Source organism: Balaenoptera acutorostrata, chromosome 17 (genome assembly GCF_949987535.1).
Source record: "Balaenoptera acutorostrata chromosome 17, mBalAcu1.1, whole genome shotgun sequence".
Lineage (NCBI taxonomy): Eukaryota > Metazoa > Chordata > Mammalia > Artiodactyla > Balaenopteridae > Balaenoptera > Balaenoptera acutorostrata.
Genome location: NC_080080.1, coordinates 31,799,776 through 31,827,246, shown reverse-complemented (window position 1 = coordinate 31,827,246; position 27,471 = coordinate 31,799,776). Strand labels below are relative to the sequence as shown.

Below are 27,471 nucleotides of genomic sequence, written 5' to 3'. Positions count from 1 at the left end.
CTGGGTCAAAAGGACTGCCCCTTTTTCCACCTCTATGATATTTCCACCCAGTGCTTTTCACTGAGGCTTCTTTTTGACTTCCCAGTTTGACCTTGAACTTTTCCTGGCCGATAAAACTGCTCTGTGTTTTGATCCCTTCTACCTGTGAACAATACCAATTTAAGCTGAGGAATGTGCTAACTGAACCCAGACTGAGCTATTTCTTTAAGTGGAGAATCCTCCATCAGTGAGCCAAGACCTCACAAGGCAGTTTAGATTCCTTCAGTCGCTGCATCCAGAGGTTCTAAAGAGTGGAATTGACCTACCAGGCATGAAGGACAGCTGTACTACCTTGCAGCCCAGATTGCATGCAGATGCCTCACCATAAAGTACTGTGATGAGGCCCTACTATGTCTCTTGACCAGTTGAACACCAAGAGCATCTGTTCTTCATGTGCTCTTGCCCAATCAGTGCTGAATTGAGTGAATTTTAGCCTAATGACCTCTTGGATCTCATCATGAATTCTGCTTACGATTGGAAACTTTTATAGAGGCTAATTTTTATCCATTCTAAGCTGTAACCATTTCTACAGGTATAAAAATATCTGCAGTCATAAAATTAAGAATATTGAAAAGTATTACCTGCTTTTCACTATTTTTTATATCCTAACTAGACTATGTTAAATTCTATTCCCCTTATACCTACTCGATGCCCGATATTGGTATTTAGTATCTCAACTAGACTTTCAAGACCCCAAACTGGGCAAATGTGAGAAATAATTCACTACAAAGCTATAAATTTCACAGCTCAAAAAACTCTGAAGATTATTAATGAGGCACCGTGCAATTAGTTTATACAAAGTGCAGCTAGGAATCATGCATAATGTAAAACAGAAACTGCTAGCCACTGACTCATGGAAGATCATTTAAACTAGCTTTCATGGATATGAAGAATTGATATTTAACACAATTCCTAAGAAGATTCTTATTGCTTTAACACCATGGAAAGAATTTAGTTTCTTATAGATTTGCTAAGAGGAAAATAGAAGGCAGTTTATGATTAAGGCAGTTTTGAGCCATGTGCATTTGAAAAAGTTGTTTAACATTCTAGAGTCTCAGTTTGCTTATACAAAATGGTCATAATGATATCTTTCTCATAAAATTGTTGTGAAAAATTAATTTATAAATTACTGTTAACACCTAGAATTTTAGCACATAGTTAATGCCTAACAAAATGTTACAAATCATACATTAGGGTAATGTGTCACTTTTCCACCCGGCCAAAATTCTTGTTTTACTGGGAATTCTGCATTTCTATGGAAATACATTTCTTTAGCAGTATTAGGAACATTAGCCAAACACTTGCATAGAATAACATACCAGTACTTCCTTAAGCCCATTACATACATTAACTCATTTCATCCTCAAAATAATCTATAACATAAATACTTTTATTATACTTATTTTAGAGATGAAGAAACTGAGACACAGGAGTTAATTAGCCCAAGGTCATACAGCTACTAGGTGTTGGAGATGCAATTTGAACTCAATCAGCTGGCACCAAAATACAAGTTTTTAAACCATCAAGAGATGGTTTACTTAATACTCACCAAGCATATTAAGCAAGATAATGAGTAAACACTTAAAATAGTATATAGATAATTTATCTTGGCTACCTTCCCCCAAATATTTCAAATTTTGAAATATTTTTCAATATATATTTTCAGTATATGTGTATGATATACTTTAGCAGTAATAATAATTAAATGTGTGTATAGTGAACTGATGTTTGATAGAAATGGAAGTGCATGGCTTAATCCTAAATATGTATATAAAAGACTTTATGATTAGGTTTTAGATGTAATTTTTAAAAACATATGCCATATTTGATAGACTTTCCATCCATATTGGAGAAAGCCTTAGTGTTTTTAAACTTTAAAATTAAGGTATAATCCTAAATTCTCATAAAGATCCCTTAATATGTGTCTATTAACCACTTCTCATCTATTGCTATGCTTTTGTTTGGTCATGGACCATCAAATATGCATTGCAATTTCCAAATGTATGAGGCATATACTTAAAATATAATGAGCTTGATTATTAATATTGATTTAAATAATCTGTGTGTATATCATTTAGATATTTTTAATATTGAGGCATTGTGAGCATCTAGAGGAAGTGAAACTCATCTTTTTATCTCTTTATTCTTAGGGCTTTCTATATAAATAATAGATATTTATTAACTGTTTGTTGAATGAGTAATGAATATACTTAATTTCTAATAAAGTATAAAGTGATTATTTTAAAAGCAGAATAACCTAAGTCTCTCAAAATAGAAATGGTACAGAGAGAGATTTTATTAATGCTGATCAGTTATTAATAATTGGAATAAGTTTATACATAACATTATATCAGTTATGTGGCAAAAAACATATCTGAACAATGTAAGCCAACTTGCTGCAAGCTTTAATATCATTCACACACAACTAAATGCAGAATTTATCCTGGTGTTTGTTCTCAAAACATGCACATTTATGCTTTTATTCACATTTCTACTCCTTTTATAAAGAGCATGGTTTGAGAAATGTGTCCAGGGGCAGTCTTAATGAAGGTTTATCTCATTTGGTTCTGACTTCATCGCGTGCTCCTTTAGTTGCCCCATACTGACTTCATACTGAATAAAGGTCCCCTGGATTGGGAGCATATAGAGCTGAATCTGTTTCATTGGTTGGAGTTCTCTTCTCATTGTTTGTCCCCCATGGAAAGCAAGGCAGCTGATTCCAGAATGGAGGGCCAACCCCTAGTGGTGAGCACTTGACTTTTATTCTCTGAAAGAGGGGAAGTAGTACAGTCCTTCTGCATCTGTTGATTTGTTAAAAAAAAAAATATTGAAATCCAATCTCATGGTCAGAGTCTTACTTTAGATACTTAAGTGTTTGTAATATTTGTGTTATTAAAGAGTCTCACAGATTAGATAAGCTTTGTTCGATTTGACTCAGTAGCACCTTCACACTTCTGCCAACTAGTTTGCCAAGCTTTTAATTTTTTGCACCCAACTTTCAATAACTTGTCTCATAAAAATCTGCCTTCCCAAAGGGTACTATATTTATCACAGCGCTTAGTGTATAGTTCAACAATTTCATCTTTTTTTTTTCCTCTTTGGAGGGGGAAATGTTCCTCGTTCTTATTCTCCCAGTCTTACCATAGACCCTTTCCATCACTTTCAAATCTCAGAATATCAGGTATAATGTTAAGTTAAAAACATAGGTGAGTTCTTAATAGTTTATGGTCCTAGAGGGAAATAAGGGTGCATATCATGAAAGCAACATGTAATTATAAAAGAAACCTTTATATATATTTTTTAAATTTTACTATATTCTTAATATAAGGAATGCCTTTTTTTGTTTTTTTGCCTTAAGACTGGCTGAAACAATAATAATGAGACAGTCTAAAAGGTGGCTGGAAGATTGCTGTGGATTAAAGCGTGAGGAACACACATATCTCAGTATCTGAGGATGGCTTTGTGCAGGATAGAGCTTTCTCTTTCTTCCACAGAATGCCTTTGGGTAATTCTCAAAAAGAGACTACTGAATAGAATTTACCACCTTTTAATGTAAATAGACCATTGATAGTTGAATGTGTCTATATATCTATTGCATACTCTCTAGATTCTTTATACAAACATTTTTATTTTGACCACACCGCTTTCTCTGTCCACACCATTTTCTTTGGTATTAAAATACCCAAATAAAATAAATTAGAATGGCTTCATTTACTGCCTCCCCAATAAAAATAGTAGCATTTCCTGAAGTTAAGTATAAACCCAGTGTGTTGAATTTTCATATTTATTGTCTCCTCCACACTTGAGATTTGAGTTTAGACTTGACAGAAATTCTGTAGTAGGAAGGCTTATAATGATATTATTGTCAAGCTGTAAGGACATATGAGATCATCTTACAGAAGAGGAAGATGAGACCTGGAGAGGTTAAGTGATTGGCCCCAGGTCACCCAGCTGGGACCACGGCTTTCCAGATCCCTGAACCCTGCCCAGGTTTCTGTGACAGCCTCATGTGAGGAGGGCTACTCTAGAGCAATTTACTTTTCCCTTCCCAAGGTTTCAGTGCTGACACTCTTCTGCACATTGCACTAAGTGCAAGCCCAGAAATTCTGCCAGGAGCAAAACAACACTCCTTAAACACTCTGTGACTTTCAGAGCCGTATAAAATAAAAGGTTGAAGTTAATGGCTGCCAGCTTGGAGGGAGTAGTTCCTCTTTGGAGCCAAATGTATGTGGAGAACAGATGAGACTGTGGGAGTGAAGTTGGCAAAAGGGAAAGAGAAATGAGTCTATTCTTTTTTTGAAAATGAAAGTATAATAAATATCTGGATAACTGAGATGTTTATTACTCATGTAAAGATTTTTCCCATTTGAAAAATGAAATATCTATATCTTTAGTATGAGTACTCTTAAATAATGATTTTATATTTTGTTCTAAATATCATGAAATGAATTTTTTATTTGGAAGTTAAGAGATTGTTTTAATGACCTGTATATGTGGAACTATTTGTGTTCCCTTTCCTAAAAGATCATTATTTCTTATACTAAGATTTCTACATTTAAGCAGTGACTCATGTTAAGATAATGTGTTTCAACCATTTTGAGAACTAAAAGCAAATATACCTCAGAGATAATGATTATTTAAATTTTTGGTTCATAGAGATAAAACTGTCTTTGACATAAGGAGTATGGATATAGTAGCCAAGAATTCTATCATTTTATTTCACACTCATTTTGTTTTTGAAAAGTCTCTTATCGTGTTTGAGATCCCACATACCACAGTGAACTTGAAGACATTTGTTAGCTGAAGTTCTCTGGAATTTCACTCTTGTGCTGTCCTCAAATGATATTTTGTAGAACTGTGCTCAAGAAAAACACAATTCTAATGAAACCTTCCTGGGATTTCCATTCATAAATCTGTTCTGTGCCTAATGGTATAGTGTAGTGGTTCTTATAATAGCACAGTACTGATGTCCTTCCCATTTAGACTTTTCATATATTTTCTAATTGAAGGTATTCTTAATTTCTTTGAGCTTGAGTTTGAAAATTGTGTGTAGCATTTTTTTCAAGCAATGCAAGTTAGATAATCTTTTACTAAGTTGTTTTGTTGTTTCTTAAACAGTAAATGTAGATAAGATACTTGGTATGAGTTTGGAAATTCTTAAAGTTACTTGTTTAAATCTGTTTCTACAACACACACACACACACACACACACACACACACACACACACACACACTCCTTGTTTTCAGACAAAGAAATAAAAAAGGAAGACTGCATTTCTCACTCAAGGGACATCCCAATGTAGCTCAGTGGCCATTTTATTCTATTTTAAATGGAAGCATATGATTTTAATGGAAGCCCATGACATACTTAGTCATATTGACTGATGTCTGGCATTAATTAGTCATGAAGAATATTCAGGTGTTATAGCTGAGAAGCTTGTTCTATATCACCACACAAGTAACTTGAACCCTTTGGTACTACATGGAGTACAGCGATTCTGTTTGTGTAGTTTAAAGTGATACTCTTATTTTCTGAAAGAAAAAAAATTCTTTACCTTGGTAGCATCAAGCCCAAACATTCATGCGGTGTCCTGAATAACTTTTTAAAGGATATTTAGTATAAAGCACTGTTTTATTAGGTGGAAATCATCATACTAAAAGTTTTATAGCTCTAGTCAAATCAGTAATGTTGAGGCTATATACCATGCCCAGAATTACTGAAAATACAATTGTGGAGGGCCTTAAATTATCACTTGACATTTCTCCCCACTCCAGGTAGTCCAAAATATTAAATTCTTATGCCTCCATAGAACAGGCTGTTGGTGAAGGGAGTTTTTAAATTCAAGCTCACTGCCACTAGAGCCTTCACACAGTTAAAAGGACAGGGATACAATGTTTTCACGATTGTCAGATTGAATTTGAATTTAATTCCAGTGTGGAGAACTGCTTGGATACATTAACTGAAACTTTTACTCTGTAAAATTTTCCCTGTGGTAATACAAGGTCAAATCACATACAGTAGCATTTTTTTTTTTCCATTTAGATGTAGAGAATAATTCAGCTGGGAGAGATTGGCAGTGGTGGTGGCATCTCATTGCTAAGGGCCAGGAATATATATATGTGTTTTTCTGGTACTAATTATATTAATCTAATGTCTACAGTAATTTGGAAATTCTTCAATGCCTAATATCAAATACGTTTTTATAGCTGAGAGAATAGAAACAGCTATGAATTGTTAAAACAGCTATGAATTTTGTCAAACAGGCCCAACCCGTTTTTCCTATTACCAAGTTATGGAAGCAACACACCAGGAGAATTTTCAGCAGTGTCAAAGTACGTCTCATGGCACTGGCTTGAGATTCTCTCATGAAATTTTGTTATGTTTCCAAACTAAAGTCAGTGGAGGTGAATGTTTCCATCAAATGCCACTTCTGGGTGTTTTTGGTTTTTTTTTTTTAAAGACTGTAATGTCAGGCTCTTTTCATAGGTCAGATTTTCCTAAGACTTCTAGCTCTTTGTAAGTAAGCCTCAGTTTGGAAATGTTCAACAAATATTTCCAGCAAGATTTGGAATCCCTAAGACAGCATTATGTCACCAGCCCCTTGGGTTGGAACTACCCTCTATTCTTTGCCTTTGGGCTGCCTGCTTTTAGCCCAAGCAACCTTTTGGCTTGAGTGTAAACATTTACTGAAGGCTCCCTCCTTTGTCGCTTCAGTAACTCCAGAGGTTAGTGAGAAGTGGATGCTAGTTTGACCTCTTTTATCCACATTAGATGATTCTAATTATTCCTAAGAAATGACACTTTTGACCCATTTTGTCCTTGTCAAGTTTGTCTAGTTGTAGACTGTCTAAGCGTGAAACTCTGGGTTCAAACAGTGTCCAGGAGTGCAGATTTTTTAAAACTTACAATAGGGAGCCTCAAAAGTGCACACTATTTCTTTTTAAAACATTCCAGTTTAACTGAAATTCAGGCTCCTGTTATATACCTTGAATTGATTTATGACTGATTTATGACTGAACGAGACTGCCTAGATATAAAGTACAAACCCATGGGTTATTTCAATACAGAAAAACAAACAAACAAACCAACGAAAATGAAGAAAACCTTTGTATAAGTGAGGATGAGCTAGGTTTTGCTGAGGTTGTAAGCAACCCTAATATTGTAACAGTTTTTTACATTAAAACAGTCTCTTTCTTTCTCATGCTACATGGCCACTGTAGTTAGGAGGTCTTCCTCCTTTCCATGCTTGATGGTCAATTCAGCAAACACAAGGAAAGATGGTGAGTCCATTGGTCTTACAGCTTCTGTGTAAAAGTGACGCGAGTTACTTCTCATTCAATTTCATCGGTGAAGTGATGTCATATTCCCATACCTAACTTTGAAAGAGACCTGGAAAGTGGAGAGTTGGAAATAATTGGTCAATAGCATTAATGACTAGCACCATCTTTAAACTGGATCATAATGAGTTTTTGTCTTGACTTCTGTCCTAATCCCTACAAACATTACCAGTGCCTGAGAAATAGGGATTCCAGAAACGCTCTTTGCACATTTTTAATTCATTTATTCATGTAGGTATTCAGCAAAAGTTTGAAGTGCATCTGTGGTGTATGAAACACTGTGCTGGTCGCTTCATAAGACAACCTTGAGGTAGAAATTATTATCCCCATTTTACAGATGTGTATCCTGAAGTTCAGAATGCTCAAGTTTAAGTGATTTTCCAGTCTCAGAGCCTGCCAGTAGCACATATCAGGATTTCAGCCTAGATCATCTGACTCCAAGGAGTCAGTAATGTCCTTTCTGCCACACTTCAACTGTAAGGTTAATAGTGAATCGTAAAATGTTTTAAATACCCAGTTATAGAGGCAGGAATTGTTAGTCACCACTGTGTATTTTCTCATACTTTAAGGCAAGAACATTAAATATATCTGATGATTGTGGAATAACAATGTATATTTGGTGTTATTCCAATAAGGGAAAGTTGTTTCACTTCTGAGCACATTTGATAAGGAAATTAAGTCATTTTTTCAACTATAAGTCAGTAAATCTGAATGTTTTTTGTATCAGTTTTCTGTTGCCACCAAAACAAATGGCCAAAAACTTGGTGGCTTAAAACAACACAAATGTATTATATTAAAGCTCTGTACATCAGAAGTCTAGTATGGGTATCACCAGACTAAAATCAATTTGTCAGCAGGATGCATTCCTTTCTAGAGGATGTAGGGGAGAATCTATTTCCTGCTTATTCAAGTTATTGGCAGAATTTAGTTCCTTGAGGTTGCAGAACTGAAATCCCTGTTTTCCTCACGTCCTGTAACTGAGGCCCATTCCCAGTTTCTAGACCCCAGCACACTCACTTCATGGCTGCAATGTACCATCTCCAAAGGCAGCAAAGGCAGGTGGAATCCATTTCATGTCCAATTTCTTTGCCCTACTGTTTTGCCTTTCCCTTCTACTTTTAGAAACTCGTGCTTAGATTGGGCCCATGTGGATAATCTAGGCTCCTCTCAGCACGTCGTAGCCCTAAACCTTAAGCATGTTCTTAAAATCCCTTTTACCAAGTAAAATAACATATTCACAGATTCCAAGGGGTTACGGTGTGGATATTTTGGGGGGACCATTTTTCTGCCTACCGTACCTTTTACAACCATTCTCTTTTCCCAACATGTTGTACCAACTGTATGCTACCTCTGTAGGATGCTAGATAAATATTTTGGCCTTTCTTCATTTGTCAAATTAGTGAATTAAACTCACTGAACTTTAAAGTTGCTTCTGGCTCTTAACATTCTAGACTTGTATGAATCCTTATGATAGAGAGAGACATGGGAAAGTAAACCTAATGATCAGTGTGGATATTATTGTTATTTTCTACTAATGGATTTTGCTGGAGTGTAGATTTCATATAATCCTGGCTAACTCCTTCCTTCTCACACTTGGTAATCTTCTTTGAAGGCAGTCAATCTCTATAAAAGTTGACTTCTTCAGAAAGAAATTGACTTACCTCCTCCAAACTGTAATAACTGGCCCCTTGAGATTTTTTTTTATCTACTTATTCTTTACAGCTTGGGTATAGCTTTCACCAAGTCTTTGCTACATTTTTGCTTTTGCCTTATTGATTTGGAGTCAAAGAAGTTGTTTTCCTTTCAATTCAGTTTCTTGAAAAGTCAGATTCTACCTGGGCCCAGGCATAATAAATGTTTGCCAAAGTTTTAAAAGGTATAATGCCTGACTTACCATTAAGGAAAGATATTAAATAACTATTTTTATTCATGCCACAAAGTCAAATCCTCTAAATCTTAATTTGCTTATGTACAAAATGGAGAAAATGTTAATACCTAACTCCTGGAGTTGTAAAAATCAAAAAAGATAATTGAGGGGAAGTACTTAACACCCAACGTTTTGCAAGTATTCAATAGATGTAAACCACTAATACTGTTCTATAGTAGGAGGTGCAGGGGTGGACAAGTCATCTGAGTTTGCCCAAGACTTTCCAGTTTTAGCACTGAAATCCAGCATCCTGGGAAGCCCTTCAGTCTCAGGAAAATGCAGACAGTTGGTCACCCTAGGAGCAGTAGTGTTTGGAAACAGAGCTAAATGTAAATATGGGCTCTGTCTTCTGCCAGCTATTTGACCTAAAAGAAACTATTTAATCTTTGAGTTGCAATATCTTTGTCTGAAAATACATATGAGGACTAAATAAGTAAGGGATTTTGCACAAGTAGCAGCAAGAGTAGCAACCGTATTCTTCCTAATTAAAAAAAATCTTTACTGTCTTCCTTCTGCTTAGAGGTTTAGGCACAAAAAGGTTTTGCTTGATATGAAAAGGTCCTTCAAGATCTGATTCTAACCTGCTTTTCTAGACACATATGCTGTTATGGCCCTTCCACTTATAGGTAGTGATAATAATAGTATAAATGATGATTCCAGTGATGACAGGTAACTGTTATCTTGTGCTTTCTGTATATGAAGAACAGCTCTAAAGACTTTATATAAGAACTGAAGCCAAAGAATCCCAGAACTAGTCACTATTTCCTGTCCATAACCACTCTTATACACTGCTCAGACTTCGCCCAGGCCATGACTAGCAATTGCAAATGCTTCCTGTCTCTCCTTCAAGATCCTGCCTGAAGGTCACTTCCTGCATGATACTGTCCCAGAAGCCACGGGACAGGAGTTTCTCTCTTGCCCTTCATTGACCCCAAAACAATTTACACATGACTTTGCACTCCCTACCTGCTACTCTTTGCCTTATAGTAAACTTTTTTTTTAATGTATCTGTATCCTTCACCGAAAAAGACCTCCTCCTATTCCTAGCACCAAGCACAAGACTGGATCAGTAGGTTGCTTTGTAAAATTAATGGAAGATTGTGGTACTGGCAAACCAACTGATTTACTTTACAGTAAAGATTCCCTAAAGAATTTGTGATCAATGTTTATTTTTCATATTATCTATGGAAAATTGTAAAAGCTGCTTTACTGTGTGGAAATTCATGTGGCTTTAAGAACTTTGGGTATAAAGATTAAATAATTTAAGATGCATATCTTTCTCATGAAATAAGAGAATACAGTAGAAATGAGCCAGATGCCTGTTGTTGAAGTCTGTTATTTAAGATCAGAAGAGAGCAGATGTTACAAATAACACCACTAAATCCCCCATGCACAGGTTTATTGAAATGGTGGAGTCTCTCCCATGACTAGTTCTGCTTACTGCTTGGAGACCTGCTGACCCTGATCTATGGACTTACCTGCTTCTCTAGTATTAAAAGGAGCTGAAATATGCATAATTAAGACCTATGATTTAATTGGATATGGGCCACTATCATTTCAGATTGAAGAAGCTTACTTGTTCTCAAATTCTATTTTGAAAATAGAAAAACAAAATCATCACTTAGCCCAGCGGTCCCCAACCTTTCTGGCACCAAGGACCAGTTTCGTGGAAGACAATTTTTCCCCAGGGTGGCGGGGAGGGAATGGTTCAGACAGTAATGCGAGCAATGGGGGGGATGGGAATGGTTCAGGGGGTAATGCGAGTGATGGGGAGTGGCAGATGAAGCTTCGCTCGCTAGCCCACCACTCACCTCCTGCTGTGCGACCCGGTTCCTAACAGGCAGCAGAGAGTACCTATCTGCAGCCTGGGGATTGGGGACCCCTGACTTAGACTAATAACCAGAGGGATAACTTGATAACACTTTGTCTAGATTGTTTTAAAAAATTATAATATAAAATTACTTTCTTCCCCCAGGGCTTTCAGATAACTGTTTTTCATGGTTTTACTTTCCAAATATTAAGACACATAGTTGAAAAATTAAAGACTTTTAAAATGAAATAAAGTATGAATATGAAAAATCAGTATGCTAGTATTTCTTATGGTTGATCGGGTTTACCGCCTCCTCTGTTTTAATATTTGAAGTATTTTTTAGACTTATTTTTAATTTGTCCGTCATGGTTGATTTTTTCCATTAAGTAGTAAATTTTATGGTAGTTTTACCTCTTACAATATAATTGATACATCAAAAATGGGTTAGCATTGATTTTATGCATAGCTTTTAATATGGCTTTTCAGTATCAATAGATCTGTGTCTCATGCACTATCAGTTTTGTCATTTGGCCAGTGAAACGAGGTTTCCGGATTCCTGAGAGATTTGAAATGGCCAGATTACATAGAACTCCTCAAGTGGATACTTGCTAATGCCAATTTGGGAAATTTGTGATAGCACATAACGTGGGAAAGTCCCAGAATGGGCTGAGATCTCTTCGGCAGGATCATATCTAGGTGAAAATTCAGTTCAGAAATTACCTTGAGACCCTTGTATTGTACTCTGTGTTGTGGTTTCACGATAGTTGATATACAGAATGTGGGCTGGTGAATGATAAACATCTGAATGCCAATTCGCTCTGACTCATCGGGAAACACCAGTCTTGCTAAGGCTTACTTATTTCCTCCCTGGTTTATTTCCTGCCATGTTTAACATAGTTAAAGACAAATAATTTGGGTGCCAAACGGCCTAAAATGATGACCCTTTTGAGCCTTATATTTAAAATGTACACTGAAAATATTTTGTTAGAACTAGAGCACTTGTCTCCCTGCTTCTATGCTTTTCAGAGCAAGGAATGTCATGCTTTAGTTGCTCTGCATCTGAATTTATTCCCAATTCCTCTTTTATAGTCTTTTTGGAGACAGTGTACGGTGAGTCATTAGCATTAATATTATTTCAGTTTCAGTGGGACTACATATCCATACTCAGAAAAGGGTGTTGGTGGATTTCATTATTCATTCAGAATAAATTCCTACTCTAATATAAATGTTGCTCAGGATAGAGCTTTGAAATGGATCCTGATTCTTTAAATTCTTTCCTGTCTGTTTCAGGAAATAGTGAGATCCTGTTGATAGTAAAGTACAATGTGTCTAAAGTTCACTTCTAAACACACTGGTCTTTGCAATGAAAGTCATCTGCATTCTCTTTATAATTCAGAGCTGCAAGAGATCTGTCTAATCTTGGAGATCTGATCCAGTATCATTTAGAAAAAAAATATTCTTGATAATAATTCTACCATTCAGATTAGTGAAAGCAGTAAAGTTTTACAGCTTCTGTCGTCTTAAAAAGATATCATGAGACAGGGGAATAAGGACTTGGATTATGGTTTAGGAGATTTAGTTATTTGGAAAAATAAAATGATTAGTACAGTTATTATTCAACTTTTTAATCAACGAAAGCAAATGGCATCCGTTTGTTATCATTCTTTCCACAGAAGACAAAGGCTCAGGTGCCGATGGTGCTGACTGCTGGTCCCAAGTGGCTACTGGATGTGACTTGGCAAGGAGTGGAAGACAACAAAAACAACTGCATTGTGTACAGCAAAGGTAAGTGCAAGATCATTTCCCTCTCGCTTTGGATGTGTTGAAACCTGAGTGTTGCAAAATAGAACCAAATGAGCTGAAATGGGAGTACAAAGTAAAATGGGATCCTCTCTCTTCCTTTTTCCCTTATGAATCTCCCTAACCTATAGTTTCAGCAAGGCTACTGGGGTTTTTTTGTTGTTGTTGTTCTTTTCCTGTACAGCATAAAAGAAAATGTGTTAGACCATTAATTACTTAGCGCCATACACATTCACCTAACCGTGGATTGGAGTGCCTTGACTAGTACCTTCCTCACTGTTACTTTTATTCAGAGGGGGTTTGATGAAATCCCGGATTCCTCTCTTAGGCATCATCCATCAAAAAGTAAATTCCTTTTAAAATTTGGCAGTCCGTGTCAGGGTGTCAAGGTGCGAGTTCTAGAAGGCACTGCATTCCAGCCAGTTTCCTGAAATCACACACGATGAGGGGACAGCTGAAAAGGAAGCCATTGCAAAGACTGAGAATTCCTCCCCATGGTGATTTCTGAAGGGCAGGAGGCAAATGCTAGAGAGGAAGCGATGGCTTGCAGAGCATTGCCTTTGATTTGCTCAGTGTGGCATCAACCTAGACTGCGTCAAACAGCTACACCCTGGCTGCAAAGGAACCGCTGCTCCGGGACACACAACATGGGACCAACTCCCCCAAATTCAGGCCCCTCCACGTGTGTGGTGTGATTTGCCGCACTTTTCTCCATATTCACGTTCTGGTCCCAAGCTCTGTACTTTTACAGTGAAATCCCTAATCTCACTCCTTCGTAAATATTGCAAAACTTTGTGCTTCTCATGTTTAATTTCTTTTCGCTTTCTTTTTTAACCAAATAGACCTACTGAGATCAAAGATGTATTTGCACATTGAACCTAGAAACCATAAAAGCATACAAGGGAACAAGCAAATAAGCACCCCTATCAATATATTAACATATAAAACACTAATCATGACATCAAAGACTCTTAAAAACTTGCTAGAAACAATTACAACTTGTTCCTATAATCATTACAATTTGTATACTTATAAGAGGATTGCCTTTAAACTACCATAAGCCTTTGAAAGTTGAAACACCAGAAAGAGGGAATTTGCAAGCTAAAAAAGACAATCTGCACACCAGGATCTGATTATATTCCTTTTCCTTCTGTAATTGCTGGTCTCATACCCACTTATTTTCAAACACCAAATACCTGTAGTATGCTGGTGGGAGCTTTTAACTAGAAGGGAAGTTAAGATTTTCCCAGGATATGTCACTATGTTCTATCAAAATGGGAAGCAATATTATAGTGAACCAGCTTACCAGTGTCCGCATTCAGAATGCAAACACTACAAAAGATGGCTTGGAGTGTAGGATCAATGACTGGGGCTAAATTTTTGTTGTGCAATATCTTACCTCTATGATGGCAATATAATATGGAGGAACCAAGAGGACAGCTATTCTATCATAATCCAAATCCATTACATGTTTAAGTCGGGCATTGTTTTAGAAGAGATGATTATTATATTGTTACATAAGGAAAAACACTATAACAAAATTGTAATTCTATGTTCAATGGAGTACCTTAGTTTGAACACGTTTACGTGTTTGCGTTATGGTTAGATATACCTTAAGCCTCTTGGCAGTAAACATTTTGGAGTAATTTGTAGAAGCTTATTAATTAACTCATAAAGCATGGATTGAGCCCAACTGTGTGCTAGCTTTGTGCATGGATAATAACAGCCACCCTTTATTAAGCACCCCTGAATCCTCTCCTTGGTACTCCCATAGCAAATTCTATGCACTTCTCTCATTGCTCTTTTAACCTCGTTTTATGATCATCATTTTATGTTTCAAAAAAAGAGTAGTAAAAAGTTAGGTATTATTGCCTGCCTTTCCAATCTACTCTACATTTACTGAGGGCAAGGATTATGTCTCAGTCATCTTTTTATCCTTGGTCTGGCATGCTGCCTGTACAAAAAGAGCACAGAGTAAATAATGATTGGTTGACCAGATAAACAAATGATGAATGGTTGCTAGAAACTATAATAGACACATCACATACTGTGATGATGAACAATATGAATTCCTAATATTCAGTAGTTTTTAACCTACAAAAGGTAAGTCGATATTGTTCAACTTACAAGAACAGATGGCATTGCAATTCAAATAACAAGGACTGCAGTGACTACTGTATATGCATAATTTCATTTAATCATCATTTAATACCTCCTAGTAGGTAATTAACATCCTACCCAATTTTACAAAAAATGAAATTGAGACATAGCTAGATTAAGTAATTTGTCATGGTCACATAGCTACTAAGTGTTTGTTTTTTTTTTAATTGAGGTATAGTTGATTTACAATGTTGTGTTAATTTCTGCTGTACAGCAAAGTGTTTCAACTACTAAGTGTTTAAAGTGGGATGCAAACACATCTGTCTAATCGAGGGCCTGAGTTGTACATATTAGAATACGTTCTCCCTGCATTAAGCTTTCAAGCAGCTAGATGAGATAAGTAGTGTGTTTCTCATTTTACACAACCTACATTATGTGTGACTTAGAGCAGTAGTATGGTTGTCCCTGGTCCAGGAGAGCTAACAGAGAAGCCAAATTTAAATCCAGGTTTTGATAATTCCAAATCCTATGCTCTCTGTGCTGTGTGACTCTACCTTTCCCCTTGACGCTATTACATGATGAATAAATTCTCTTAAACTACGCAAGCATTTCTGTGCAGAAATCACAGAGTATTATTATAATATGGCACTTACCAAAGTACACTTCACATAACCCTAAGATTAAAGGAAAAGTCCCAGGACCAAATATTGCCTATCTTGGCCCCTCTTGAAAACTCACAAGGCCTTCTGGTATGAGTGCTCTGAGAAGTCCTGTAGTAAAACAAAACAGAATAAAAACCTGTGTAACTCGTTTGACTATATGATATGCATATTTTTTTTTCTCCAACCAGTGGACATCCATTGGAACATTGGAATTAGTTCTCTGGTTAACACACTTGGGAAAACTCTGCTGTAGACTCTACTCTGATCTCCTAGATGGGCTTCAGAGGCCTGATGCTAATTCCTAGAATTCAGGTTGCCTTTGGAGGAAGGGAATAGTTCACTCAAAGTTCTGTGAATACCTCGATATTCTAGGATTATACTAGGGATTGTTCTCATCATGGCAGATAGGACCCCAGGAATCACTCCTACCGGGACCACATGAGCTCTGAAGCCTTCTGTCTTCACAGGCTATGGGTATGATAAGCCTTCTCAAAGCAAAAGAGTTTTGTAGTTGGAAGGGTTTGGTGATTTAGATTTAATAGGTACATATTGACGTGAACATCTGTAATGTGTGAGACATTTTCATAATGTGTATGTTATTTATCAGTTGGGGCTGTTTTGTTTTCAAATGATAGAAATCCAAATGAAATTGGCTTATACAAAAAATAATCAAAGTGTAAGTGTGTGTGTGTGTGTGTGTGTGAGCGTGCGTGCGTGCGTGAGTGTATTGGGGGTAAGGGAGTTCATCTGCTCATATAACTGAGAATCCAGGGATCTTCTAAACTTCAGAATCAGTTTAATTCAGTTGTTCACACTTTGTCCCCAGACTGTCTCTATCTTCTGGCTTTTCTTTCTTTGTGTGTTTCATCCTCAGAAATGTTCTTGTCAAGTGGTGGGAAACTCCAAACTTATTCTACAAGCACAGCAATCCCAGTGAAAAGAGAGCTTTTCTGGGTTTTATTTGGGGTACATCACATACCAATCCTTGAACCAATTAATCACTATGACTCTTCCTTACAAACTACAATCATCTGTAGACCTAACCCCACATAAACCACTGAGACAAAGGAGAAGTAGTTCCCCAAGTGAAACCAAAGTGCTACTTCCAGACAGAAAAGAATGGTTGCTTGATGGGCTAACATCCTTGTACCCAGATGCAACACATTACTCCTAATGTCTAAAAAGCTCTCACTGAAGATGAAAAGTAAATTCCAGATGCCAAAATTGCATTGCCTTATTCTGTTTTCTAGCTGAGAACCTAAACTACTTATGAATTCTATGCCAAAATCACCTTTATTGGGCCTGGCTATCTGAAAGTATATTAGTACCTATTTACAAATAGAATGTAAAATGCGTATATGTAGCATTTTAAAATACCTTAACTGTGAAATTTTTTATAATATTTTCTTATGGCATGTAACTATTACCATTTAAGAGACATGCTTACTTTTTGAAGTGTTTTTAAATGTGGGCTAGTAGTAAAATCAAATATAATTATAAAATTTTCATTTCCAGGGTGTCCATCAAATAATGATTATCAAATTACATCACTTAGTGCTATTTGACAGGCTGCCATCATCCTATTTTATCAAAGTAAAAAAAAGTATAGTATTTGGCATTAATATTATAATCTGATGTACTTTTTTTTTCCTGCCTCAACTACCCCCTGTCATTCCAGAAAGTAATTAGCTCATCCAGACACTGATGGACCAGACTTGTTGGGTTGTCTGGTTTCTGCCATTATTCTCAGCAGACTCCAGATAATTCTAATTTACTTATCTCCAATGGAAAAATACTAAAAAGCACCATGCTGAAGTTAAAGGGAGGCTGCTGGAGAGGAGTGTGAGCAGAGGCCTGCCCACTTACTCCTAAAATCCATGAATGCCTGTCGAGCATTGGAAATTAACTTCTTCTCTTTCCTATACACCTTTGTGTTTTTTATAGCATTTGCACAGTATGGTGCCCGTTCTCATTTGTGAAAAGTAAATAAGTTACTTCGAGTTTCACGTTTTTGAACATTCGAAATTAAACCTTTAGCATCTTGCATGTGAGTTTGTTCATTCAGTTCACTTCAAATGAGGAAAAATTAAATTATTTGGGCTTTCGTGGAGTGTTATTTCAGAGCAGCCACATTCTCTAGGTAGCTGGATGAAGAGAATAAACATTGTCAACCAAAGGAGTGAAAAAGTATCAGCTAACCCTCAATCTCACCTTAACCATGGAAGATTTCTTTTTATATAAAAGCACAATCTCATTGTAAAAAACTGTTGCTTAGATGGAACCTTGGGCAAACCACTTTTCCTCTTTAAATCCTGATTTTTTTCAGCTGTAACAATGAAATAGCAGTGGCCATCTCACAGGATTTTTGTGAAGATGCACCCGTATGCATAACTGCATATGTTATTATAAATATTATATTGCTGATGATCTTATAGTCAGTCCAGTTTGCCCTTTTGGTTATATGTCAGGACAAATTTAGAGGAAATGAACCCAGGCCTCCATGTTGGTATCAAGCAAGTGTGTGAGAAAACCTGGTCACCAGATACCAGATTTATAGCCAAGAATTCCATAAATCCCATTTGGTCCCTGTGAACCCACAGTATCTGCAGAGAACTGCATTATAGAATCAGAGGCCAGAAGCCTTTGCCTAAAGATATTTTTTCCCTTGGGCACATGATATTTTTAAGAAAGTCATATGTAAAATGCTAGTATAAAGATAATAATGATGATAATATTAAAACTAGCAATAGCAGTTACCATTTATTAAGCACGTATTCTATGCCAGGCATGGTTTTAAACAGTTTACATACGTTTTCTGGTTTACCGCTACAAGAAAATTATGATGTAAGCAGAATTATTCCCACTTTACAGATGAGTAAACTCAGGTTTAGGTAAGTAAATAGTTCAAGGATATATAGCTCATATGTGATGAATTGATATTCAATCTTAAGCGTGTTGACCTTGATTCCCAATTATACAATTTAGCAGAGTTTTGATGATACCATTTACTAGGCCTAGATTGTAGGCTATTGGTCTTCTTCACAAATTTACGTACATATTTATCAATGAAACTGTTTTTTCCTCGCTCTGTGGTTTGGTTTTTAAGAAAAAGTTTTCCAGAACTAAAACAGCAGTGACAGCAGTACCTTATGCTAATTTCTCTGTTGCTTCGAAGGCCACAGCAATTTAAAGTCACGTAGAAAACTAATCTCCAAATCATTCTTTGACCATCTTCAAAGTTCTGATTTTGCTTGTTTGGACAAATGTAATCATGCAATTAATTCAGTTAAGCCCTGACTGATTGTGTACTACGTTCAAGGTCCTATACCAGGTACTATTGAAATAATGACAGTAATTCTAATATAACCTAACTTGAATGAGCAACTTTCTGCACACTGACTAAACTGATCAACTGTTTAAAACAAAGATCTTTCATTAGAAGGACGCTTGCAAAAGTCTGGACTATTTTCCACCTTAAAATAGAGGGTCTGTTGCATGTTCCTAGCATTTTGAAACAGCCTTGTCTAACATGGCAGTCAATTTTCCCAACTAGCCTACAAGTTCATGGTTAACTTTACTTAAAGGACCTAATGCTATATAAATATGAAAGTAATTTAAAAAGAAAAACTTGTGCTCATATTTAAGTGTTTATTTAACCATTCTGTAGTTCACAGAAAATGTATAACTGTTGTCTAGTTTTACAGTGTTCTTAAAAGAAGGTGGGTGCCTGTACCAAATATTTAGCAGCAGGAATTATAAAATCATAAGGCGATTAAGTTAGCTAGCCGCAGAATTCCAATATTGCTTTTTAAATGACTTCAGGATATAGGAGGTACTAAGGTTATTATCTGTTATCAGGAATACAGTGGAATTGTACAACTGGATAATAACGAAACAAACTGACACAATGTAAAATTACATTATCAGTGTGTTAAAACAAAATTGCGCCCTAAAGGAGTCCACATGCCAGCTCAGAGCCGCAGTGTAATTATGCTTAACTCTGATAATTAAAATACAGCGGAGATCAACAGAATCATTTTCATTAAGAAAATTATTAATGATGGTGGTATAACAGTAATTGATTGCAGAGCACCACAGGATAACGCGATGCCGAAAACCCAATATGTTTCATGAACATCTGAGGTTTTTTCTGGTTATGTTCTCTAAGAATGAGAGATGTTTGGGGGGTGAGCCATTTATTATGCCTGTTCTAGGAATCAGTGATTGCTTTAAATGGCTGCTTTAGAAAACCATCGTTTTGATTCAAATTGTCATTTCTGAGGGGTTCTTAAGGTCGAGACAAGTGACCCCACCAGTGAATGTGTTATTTACAGTGGAGCTGTCTGTTGCAAATTGCAGAATGACAGCAACTTCAGCAAATATAGGGCCTTCTGCCATTTCCATTTTTTACTATGCATTTACTGTTTTTACAATTATGTTAGTGATTTACTGATGTTATTTCAGTCTGGGTCTGGTCATACTGAATAGTTTATGTCCTGAGTTATTATTAACGTATGCTATTTGATGTGGAAAAAATACATTTGTTTTCGTATCAACATCACTGTGAGTTTCCTTAATGAAATGTTGGTAAATAATCCTGCATGATAATACTATTAATTACTTCAGTGGATTAGATGCACTCTCATATGTTGGAGAAAAATATCCTAAACCATCCTGGATCCATGCATGAATGAAGCTTCTGTCTCTTAGGGGTAAAAACCCAGGTAGGATGTTGGCAAATGATAAGAACTAAGAATATATCAGTTTCATAAGTATAAAAATGAAAAATGAAGAGTGGGGTCTTCTGAGAGGTGACTCACTATCTATCATTCAGGGATGTTAGCTTGTCATTCAAAGTGATGCTAATCTTGAAAGCTACCCCCAAAAGGATCTTTGTCAGCTAAAATGAGGAACAACTCTTTAGGGTGAATGTTTTCAGAGTAAGATATTGTGAATACTTCTTTAAAACAGTGTATTACATAGAAAAAAAAATTATTGTATTATAATTCCAACTGAAAAAGTAGAATATGAGGTTTCGTGCCTAGTATGATTATAATAGTATTTTAAAAGTATATGTACAGCAAAACACCTGGGGAAGAAATATCAATACATTGAAACTATGAAAGTATTTCTGTAAAGGTGGTAAGGTTTGGGAAAATCTTTCTGTATTCCTCTTTTATAGTTTTCTTCACTTTGATTATTGTCCTTATATAATTTAAGAAAAATATTTGCAAACGAAAATCACTCTTTGTCTTAACTACACTCCTGCTCTTTTTTTTTAAAATTTATTTTTGGCTGTGTTGGGTCTTCGTTTCTGTGCGAGGGCTTTCTCTAGTTGCGGCGAGCGGGGGCCACTCTTCATCGCGGTGCGCGGGCCTTTCACCGTCGCGGCCTCTCTTGTTGCGGAGCACAGGCTCCAGACGCGCAGGCTCAGTAGTTGTGGCTCATGGGCCTAGTTGCTCCGCGGCATGTAGGATCCTTCCAGACCAGGGCTCGAACCCGTGTCCCCTGCATTGGCAGGCGGATTCTCAACCACTGCACCACCAGGGAAGCCCCCTGCTCTTCTTTTTATACAACCCAAACTAACAGAACAAAAATCTTTGCCTTACCCATGAAGTCCCTCATCCATGGAATTTAAATTATATTCGAGTGACATATATTTTTCTTTAGTATCTCTGTAAATGTCCTGACACTTTGTATTTCATAAGATAATTTTCCAAATAAAATAAAAGTAACTGAGCACAGGCTCTGCACGTGATATGGTCCCAGTTGTCATGAGGGATACAGAGGAATATGAAACACACCCCTGACTTAAGGAGTTTGTTGAAAGAGCTTAATTGATGAAGGTTGCATAACGCGGAGTTCTGTCTTACATGGTCAAGGCAAAGTTGACAGAAGATGTGGAATTTTGGTTGGATACTGAAAGTTAAATATAAATTTGAGAAACGGGGGAAGGCATTTGAGGAGGTTGAAATGTGTGCCTAAAAGTTTACAGGCTGCGATACATACCGTGTTTTCATGAGAGTGTCAGGGCACACTTTAGAACAGAGAATTTACAAATAAGACTAGTGAGGGGCAAGCCTGCAAACGTTTCTGAGGGCCGTGTTGTGGGTTCGGTTGAGTGCTCAGTCTAAAGACCTCATCAAGGGGGTAATGGGGAGCTACTGAAAGTTCTGAGGCACACATATTCACAGTGGGATTTTACTAAGATTATTGTGTCAAAGGTGAAGCTCAGGTCCATCCACTAATAAAAACAAGACTTTATCTGTCAAGAAATAATGTTGGTACCTACATCTCTCTAGAAGATAATATAAATCTTCTGCTTTTCTCCCCTCATTACCTGACTCCAACAATTTTTTCAACACCAAATGTACCTCCAATGCCCTTATGTCTTCACCATCATTGCCCTGCCCACCAACCTCCCATTCTTACTTTCAGAGGACCTGACTTGGATTCCATGGGTCCATCATTTTAATTACTCTCTTGCACCCTCTCACTTTTCTCTCCTTTTCTGGCCTTTAGTGGCCTGAATACCCTCATTCTAATCAATCCAACTTTCCACCTTCCCCTGGCTTTATCCAAGCAGCAGAAGCTAGGGGAAGTAATGTTTATAAAGTGCTTAGAATAGCACCTGATCCACAGTGAGTGCTATATAAATGTGTGGTCAAAATACAACAATGGAACCATCACCACCACTCACAACAACAAAAATACAACAGAAACCAATGCTGACCAGTTTATATTACATTTGACCACGAGGTGAACGTGATCCCTCAGTGTAAGTAGCCTGGCAATACAGATCTTTTTTCTGAATCCATCTTCAAAGTGACTATGTCAGACTTCTGTCTCCCTAAATATATACCATCCCCTGTTAGATACTGACCTTGCTTCTTGTTTTCCAGAGAAAATGGAAAACTAGAAGCACATATAAGCCTCCAACAAGTGGCTTCCTTTTGCAATTAGCCTGATTACAAGGATCAGTATGGCCCGTGAGACCAAATCTGACCCACCACCTGTTTTTGTAAATAAAGTTTTATTGGAATATAGCTACCATGATTTGTTTGTATATTTTGTTTGTGGCTGCTTTCACACCGCAACATCAGAGTTGAGTAGTTGTGGCAGAGACCCTCTAGCCTGCAAAGCCTAAAGTGTTTACTATTTGACTGTTTACAGAAAAAGCTTGGCAACGCCTGAACTAAGCCTACAAGGTTATTACCTTGGCCTAAAATGCCCTACATGATCTGCCCCTGGATACCTCTGTGGGTTATTTACTATGACTCTCCAACTATTCTGTTCCAGTGTCACAGGCCCTTGCTTTTGTTTGAAAATACAAAGAATGCCTCTGCCTCAGGGCCTTTGCACTGTGCCCTGCTCTGCCCCCACATGGGCCCCTCTCTTGCTTCATTCAAAACTCTCTCCAAATGTTGCCTTCCCAGAGGGTCTGCCTAACTACTTTGTCTCTGTTTCTCTCTTTGTTCTCCTCAGTATTAGTCAATTCAGGCTGCTATAACAAAACACCATAGGCTGGTAGCTTAACACCAGACTTCTTTCTCACAGTTCTGGAAGGCGGAAAGTTCAAGATCAAGGTGCAGGCAGATTTGGTATCTAGTGCGGACCCATCTTGCTGGTTTACAGATGGCCACCTTCTTGCTGTATCTTCATATGGTAGTGTGTGTGCGGGTGTGTGTGTGTGTGTGAGAGAGAGAGAGAGAGAGAGAGAGCTCCCTCCCTCCCTCATGTCTCTTATAAGGGCATTAATCCCATCATGAGGTCTCCACCCTTATAACCTAATTACCCCCCAAAGGCTTCACCTCTTATACCATCACATTGGTTGTTAGGGCTTCTACATATAAATTTAGAGTTGGGGACACAAGCATTCAGTCTATAACATCTCTCTCATTTATCTTCATATCTGGCATTTTAGCATTTATTTTAAAAATTTAGTGTGATCCTCCCACCTCTAGAATGAGAGTTCTTTAAGGACAGGAGTTCTGTCTGTTTTTTGAAGCCATCTATGACACATAGTAGGTGCTCATTAAATATTTATGAAAGAATTAATTGATAAATGAATGGGTTACAGCTTTTTCTTTACTGTGAAAAGCAATATAAAGTATGGATTTAATAATGTTCCCATGATTAGGTAATCTGACTTGGTTGAACTTTCTGAGATGTCCTCAAACTTTATACCTTACCTTCACTATTGAATTTTAACTCTCATGTTTATAATTTACAAGGGGTCTTTCTTGTTCCCTGACTGTTCCTTTTTTTCAACATCTTGCTCTTTTTAATATGGATATTTTTCCTTTATCCCTGAAGTAGGACGTGGAGAATGATTAGGAAGTTGTGTGTCCCATGCATTGTTTCTTACTTTCTCCTGCCTGTTTTTGTCCCTGTATTTAGTGTTGAAGCTTTCCTCAAGTGGCTAGAGATCCATGAATACCTACCTCATTGCTTAAGAGTGGGGCACTAAGTGGTGAATGCAAGAGCAACCTGAGAAGGCAGAGCTTGTCAACTGGTGGCTTTTGTGTGGGGTCATAGGATGACAACCTAGCCATGGTAATGAGGTCTCCAAATGACAGTGTATGTAATTTTTTGTCTTAGCATGGTTAGCTTCTCCAGAGAACGCCAGTCTCATTTCTGAGATGGACGAACCTGTAACCAGCCATCTGAGGACTTTGTGGGCAAACTGGACCAGGTGGTACATTGGGAAAGTCCTATCTCATTGTTGAGAATGTAGATGTTCCTTTAATCTTCTAATGGAGGTGAAACTTTAGTATTACCCTTGGCTGAGCCTGTGTCTCTGGATCTAAAGCCTCTATTCCATTTCTTCAAAGACTAAGCCTCCAGAGTGGGAAAGGAATGTCACTTAGCTCTGCAGGGAATAGCTGAGCAGGTATAGCTAACAGCTTCTTACTTAGAAGGCCAGTCCTGCAAGTTTTAGCTCCACTGCTTACCCTACCTTTCAAGGTGCCAGGTGCCTTTACTTTCTGATCTTTTCCAGGATTCTGCAGAATAAATCTGCTTGCTACTTGTTGGTCAGCTGCTCTTCAAGTACTTGGATTTCAGCTTTCTGTGCTCTGCTGTGTCATCTATCACTCCATCATTTTTCTAGCTTCCAAGATGTTGTTGACTTCTATTGCCTACTCTGCCCCATCTCTTTGCCCTTATCATTGCTTTTTCCTCTCTACTGTCATGTTACTGAAAGGGAGTAGAAATAAATGCATGCAATCAATTCATCATACTTAACAGGAAGCCCTCTCTGCTCCTTTTCTTAGGTAAGCTTCTGCAAAGTTTTTTGCATGCATTCCTTTAACTTCCTGAATTCCAGCATCTTCTCTTTTGCTGTTTCTGCCTTCATGATTCCATTGAAGTGACTCTGTCACAGGTCTCCTTGTTGACAGCTTTTTATTCCACGAGGCTTGATCTGATTTATCCCTTTCCACACCCAGTGCCAGGTTTCTCCATCACTGTCCAGCCACTAAACATCATTCTCTAGTCTTCTTTCTTCTCATTTCTATGTTTCCCATAGCTTATCTCATCTGGAATTTTTTTAAATTATCCTACTCCTTATAGTTTCATTTCTCACTCATCCTCCACAGCTACCCTGTACTCAAACTATACTCAGTTATTTAAAATTCCTCAGCTATTCTTTACTTGCTCATATCTGTCTTTATACATCATGTTTCTTTTGCTGAATAACCTTCTAGACATCTTTATCTTGGCAACAGGTATCATTCAAGACTTAGCATGTGTAAGTGGCTCTGAAAAGCCTTCTGTGCCCCATCCCAGAGAGGGAGCTCCACCCCAGCCTGTGCATTGTCCCAAGTTGGATGTGAACACCTCAAATGCAATGACACCATTTCTCACTTCTCCTCCGCACACAATACATAGAATATACTCACTGAATTTTGAATTATTTTTAATGGGTATTAGGATGCATCATTCAACATAGTAAACTCTAGTGGGACTTGCTTTAGTTTCAGAAATCACTAGTATGAAAATCATTTGAAAATCCAGTACTCAAAATGCTCTTCTCTCCATATCTAGAAAAGTATTCCATGTCTTAGCAAGATTATTTTAATGCTAGGGAATCTAATACAAGAGGATTTCTTTGGAATATCCTGTGTAAACACAGCATACATTGTGCTACATCAGTTAGAATGAAGGTGTATAAAAGAATTTAGAAAAATTAGAATCTATATACATGCCAAAGACACTGTCAAAGCTTAGGGTTTTATTGACATCTTTTTACAGCAGCCATGCCAAGACATTGGCTCACCATTACTACGCAATTCTTTGTGGATCCACTTGACTTTCTCCCATCAAGCAATGACTGTGTCTGTTGTTCTTTTTTTTTTTAAATAGAAATTTTGATCAAGATATCCTTAATTTTTTTTTTAAATTTTATTTATTATTTATTTATTTATGGCTGTGTTGGGTCTTTGTTTCTGTGCGAGGGCTTTCTCTAGTTGCGGCAAGCGGGGGCCACTCTTCATCGCGGTGCGCGGGCCTCTCACTATCGCGGCCTCTCTTGTTGCGGAGCACAGGCTCCAGACACGCAGGCTCAGTAGTTGTGGCTCACCAGCCTAGTTGCTCCGCGGCATGTGGGATCTTCCCAGACCAGGGCTCGAACCCGTGTCCCCTGCATTGGCAGGCAGATTCTCAACCACTGCGCCACCAGGGAAGCCCCATGTCTGTTGTTCTTGCTCTTCACTGGGGGGAAGTCAGCCAGACCTCAAGTCTTTGCTCTGAGACGTGAAATTGGAGGCTTTTCATTTTCCCTTGGTGTTTAAGTCAACCCCATTTCTGAAGGCTATTTTTAAACTATAAGGTCACCTTATATGCCATGACATACAGTAGTACTTCAGAAAAGTTATATTCTCATTAGTCTTTCTTAAGTATGTGAAGACTGTCAGACAACCGTGGGGTCAACCAAGACAGTATATCGTGGTGTTTCAAGCAAGAATATCCCAGCCAAAAGAATGGATCCGAAATACACACATTTAAGTATGAACAGTTAAGCTTTTTCTATCTATCTAGTTATGTAGTTCTATCTACCGCCCATTGAAATTCAATAAGAATAAATTACTTTAAGCCAGTTTTTCCTTCAGAAATCTCGTATTTATCATCACTGTCTGGTCTCTCTTGTCAGTAAAGATTTTCAAGAATGACGGCTCTCCAGGTCAGTACCCTTTACTTTGTGCTTTCTTTCAGGAAATGTTAAGTCTCAGAGGCTTATTATGAAAACTTAACATTTTCAGAATACTTATCAAATACTTCTATGAAGGAATTTAAGTTTTCATAGTTAACTTGATATAATACGTAACATATGATAGTCCTGCTCTCCTGCCCCCCAAAAGATACAAAATTTATCAGTTAACTAGTAAATAATAATTTGGAGTCTCTCAATATCAGAACTAGTTTGGTAATATAAGATCTTAAATATCTTAAGTATCATCTCTGCTGTCTTTCTGTGCTTTGAGTGTAGGTTTCTAGATTAGAGTGAGTGTAGGAAGCCAAAAAATAAAATAACATAAAGAGGCCTATGTAGGACATTTAAGCCAAACAATAGTTTAGTTTAGAAGTCTCACTTCATAGTTTTGCATTTTGACTAGAGATACAGATAAGAAAGATAGCTTTCTATCAGTGAAATGAAGTGAGGAGAAAATGTATATAAGAAAATGGGCATGTTACTTTTCATCTTATCCCTGGCTTTACATACACCATTGTAGTTAACTATCTCAAAGGAAATTAAGATAATCATCTTTACACACATGTAAAAATGAAGGGAGATT

The 27,471-nt window shown here is 37.2% G+C and overlaps 1 protein-coding gene across 3 annotated transcripts in view; it reads left to right on the top strand.

Annotated features, from left to right (window-relative positions):
- ZFPM2 (zinc finger protein, FOG family member 2) overlaps positions 1 to 27,471 on the top strand; it is a 465,108-nt gene that overhangs the window by 295,574 nt on the left and 142,063 nt on the right. For all 3 annotated transcript variants that reach the window (XM_007188758.2, XM_007188757.2, XM_057532394.1), the window contains one exon: positions 12,788 to 12,899. In XM_007188758.2, coding sequence (XP_007188820.1) covers positions 12,788 to 12,899 — 112 coding nt within the window. The remainder of the gene's footprint in view (positions 1 to 12,787; positions 12,900 to 27,471) is intronic.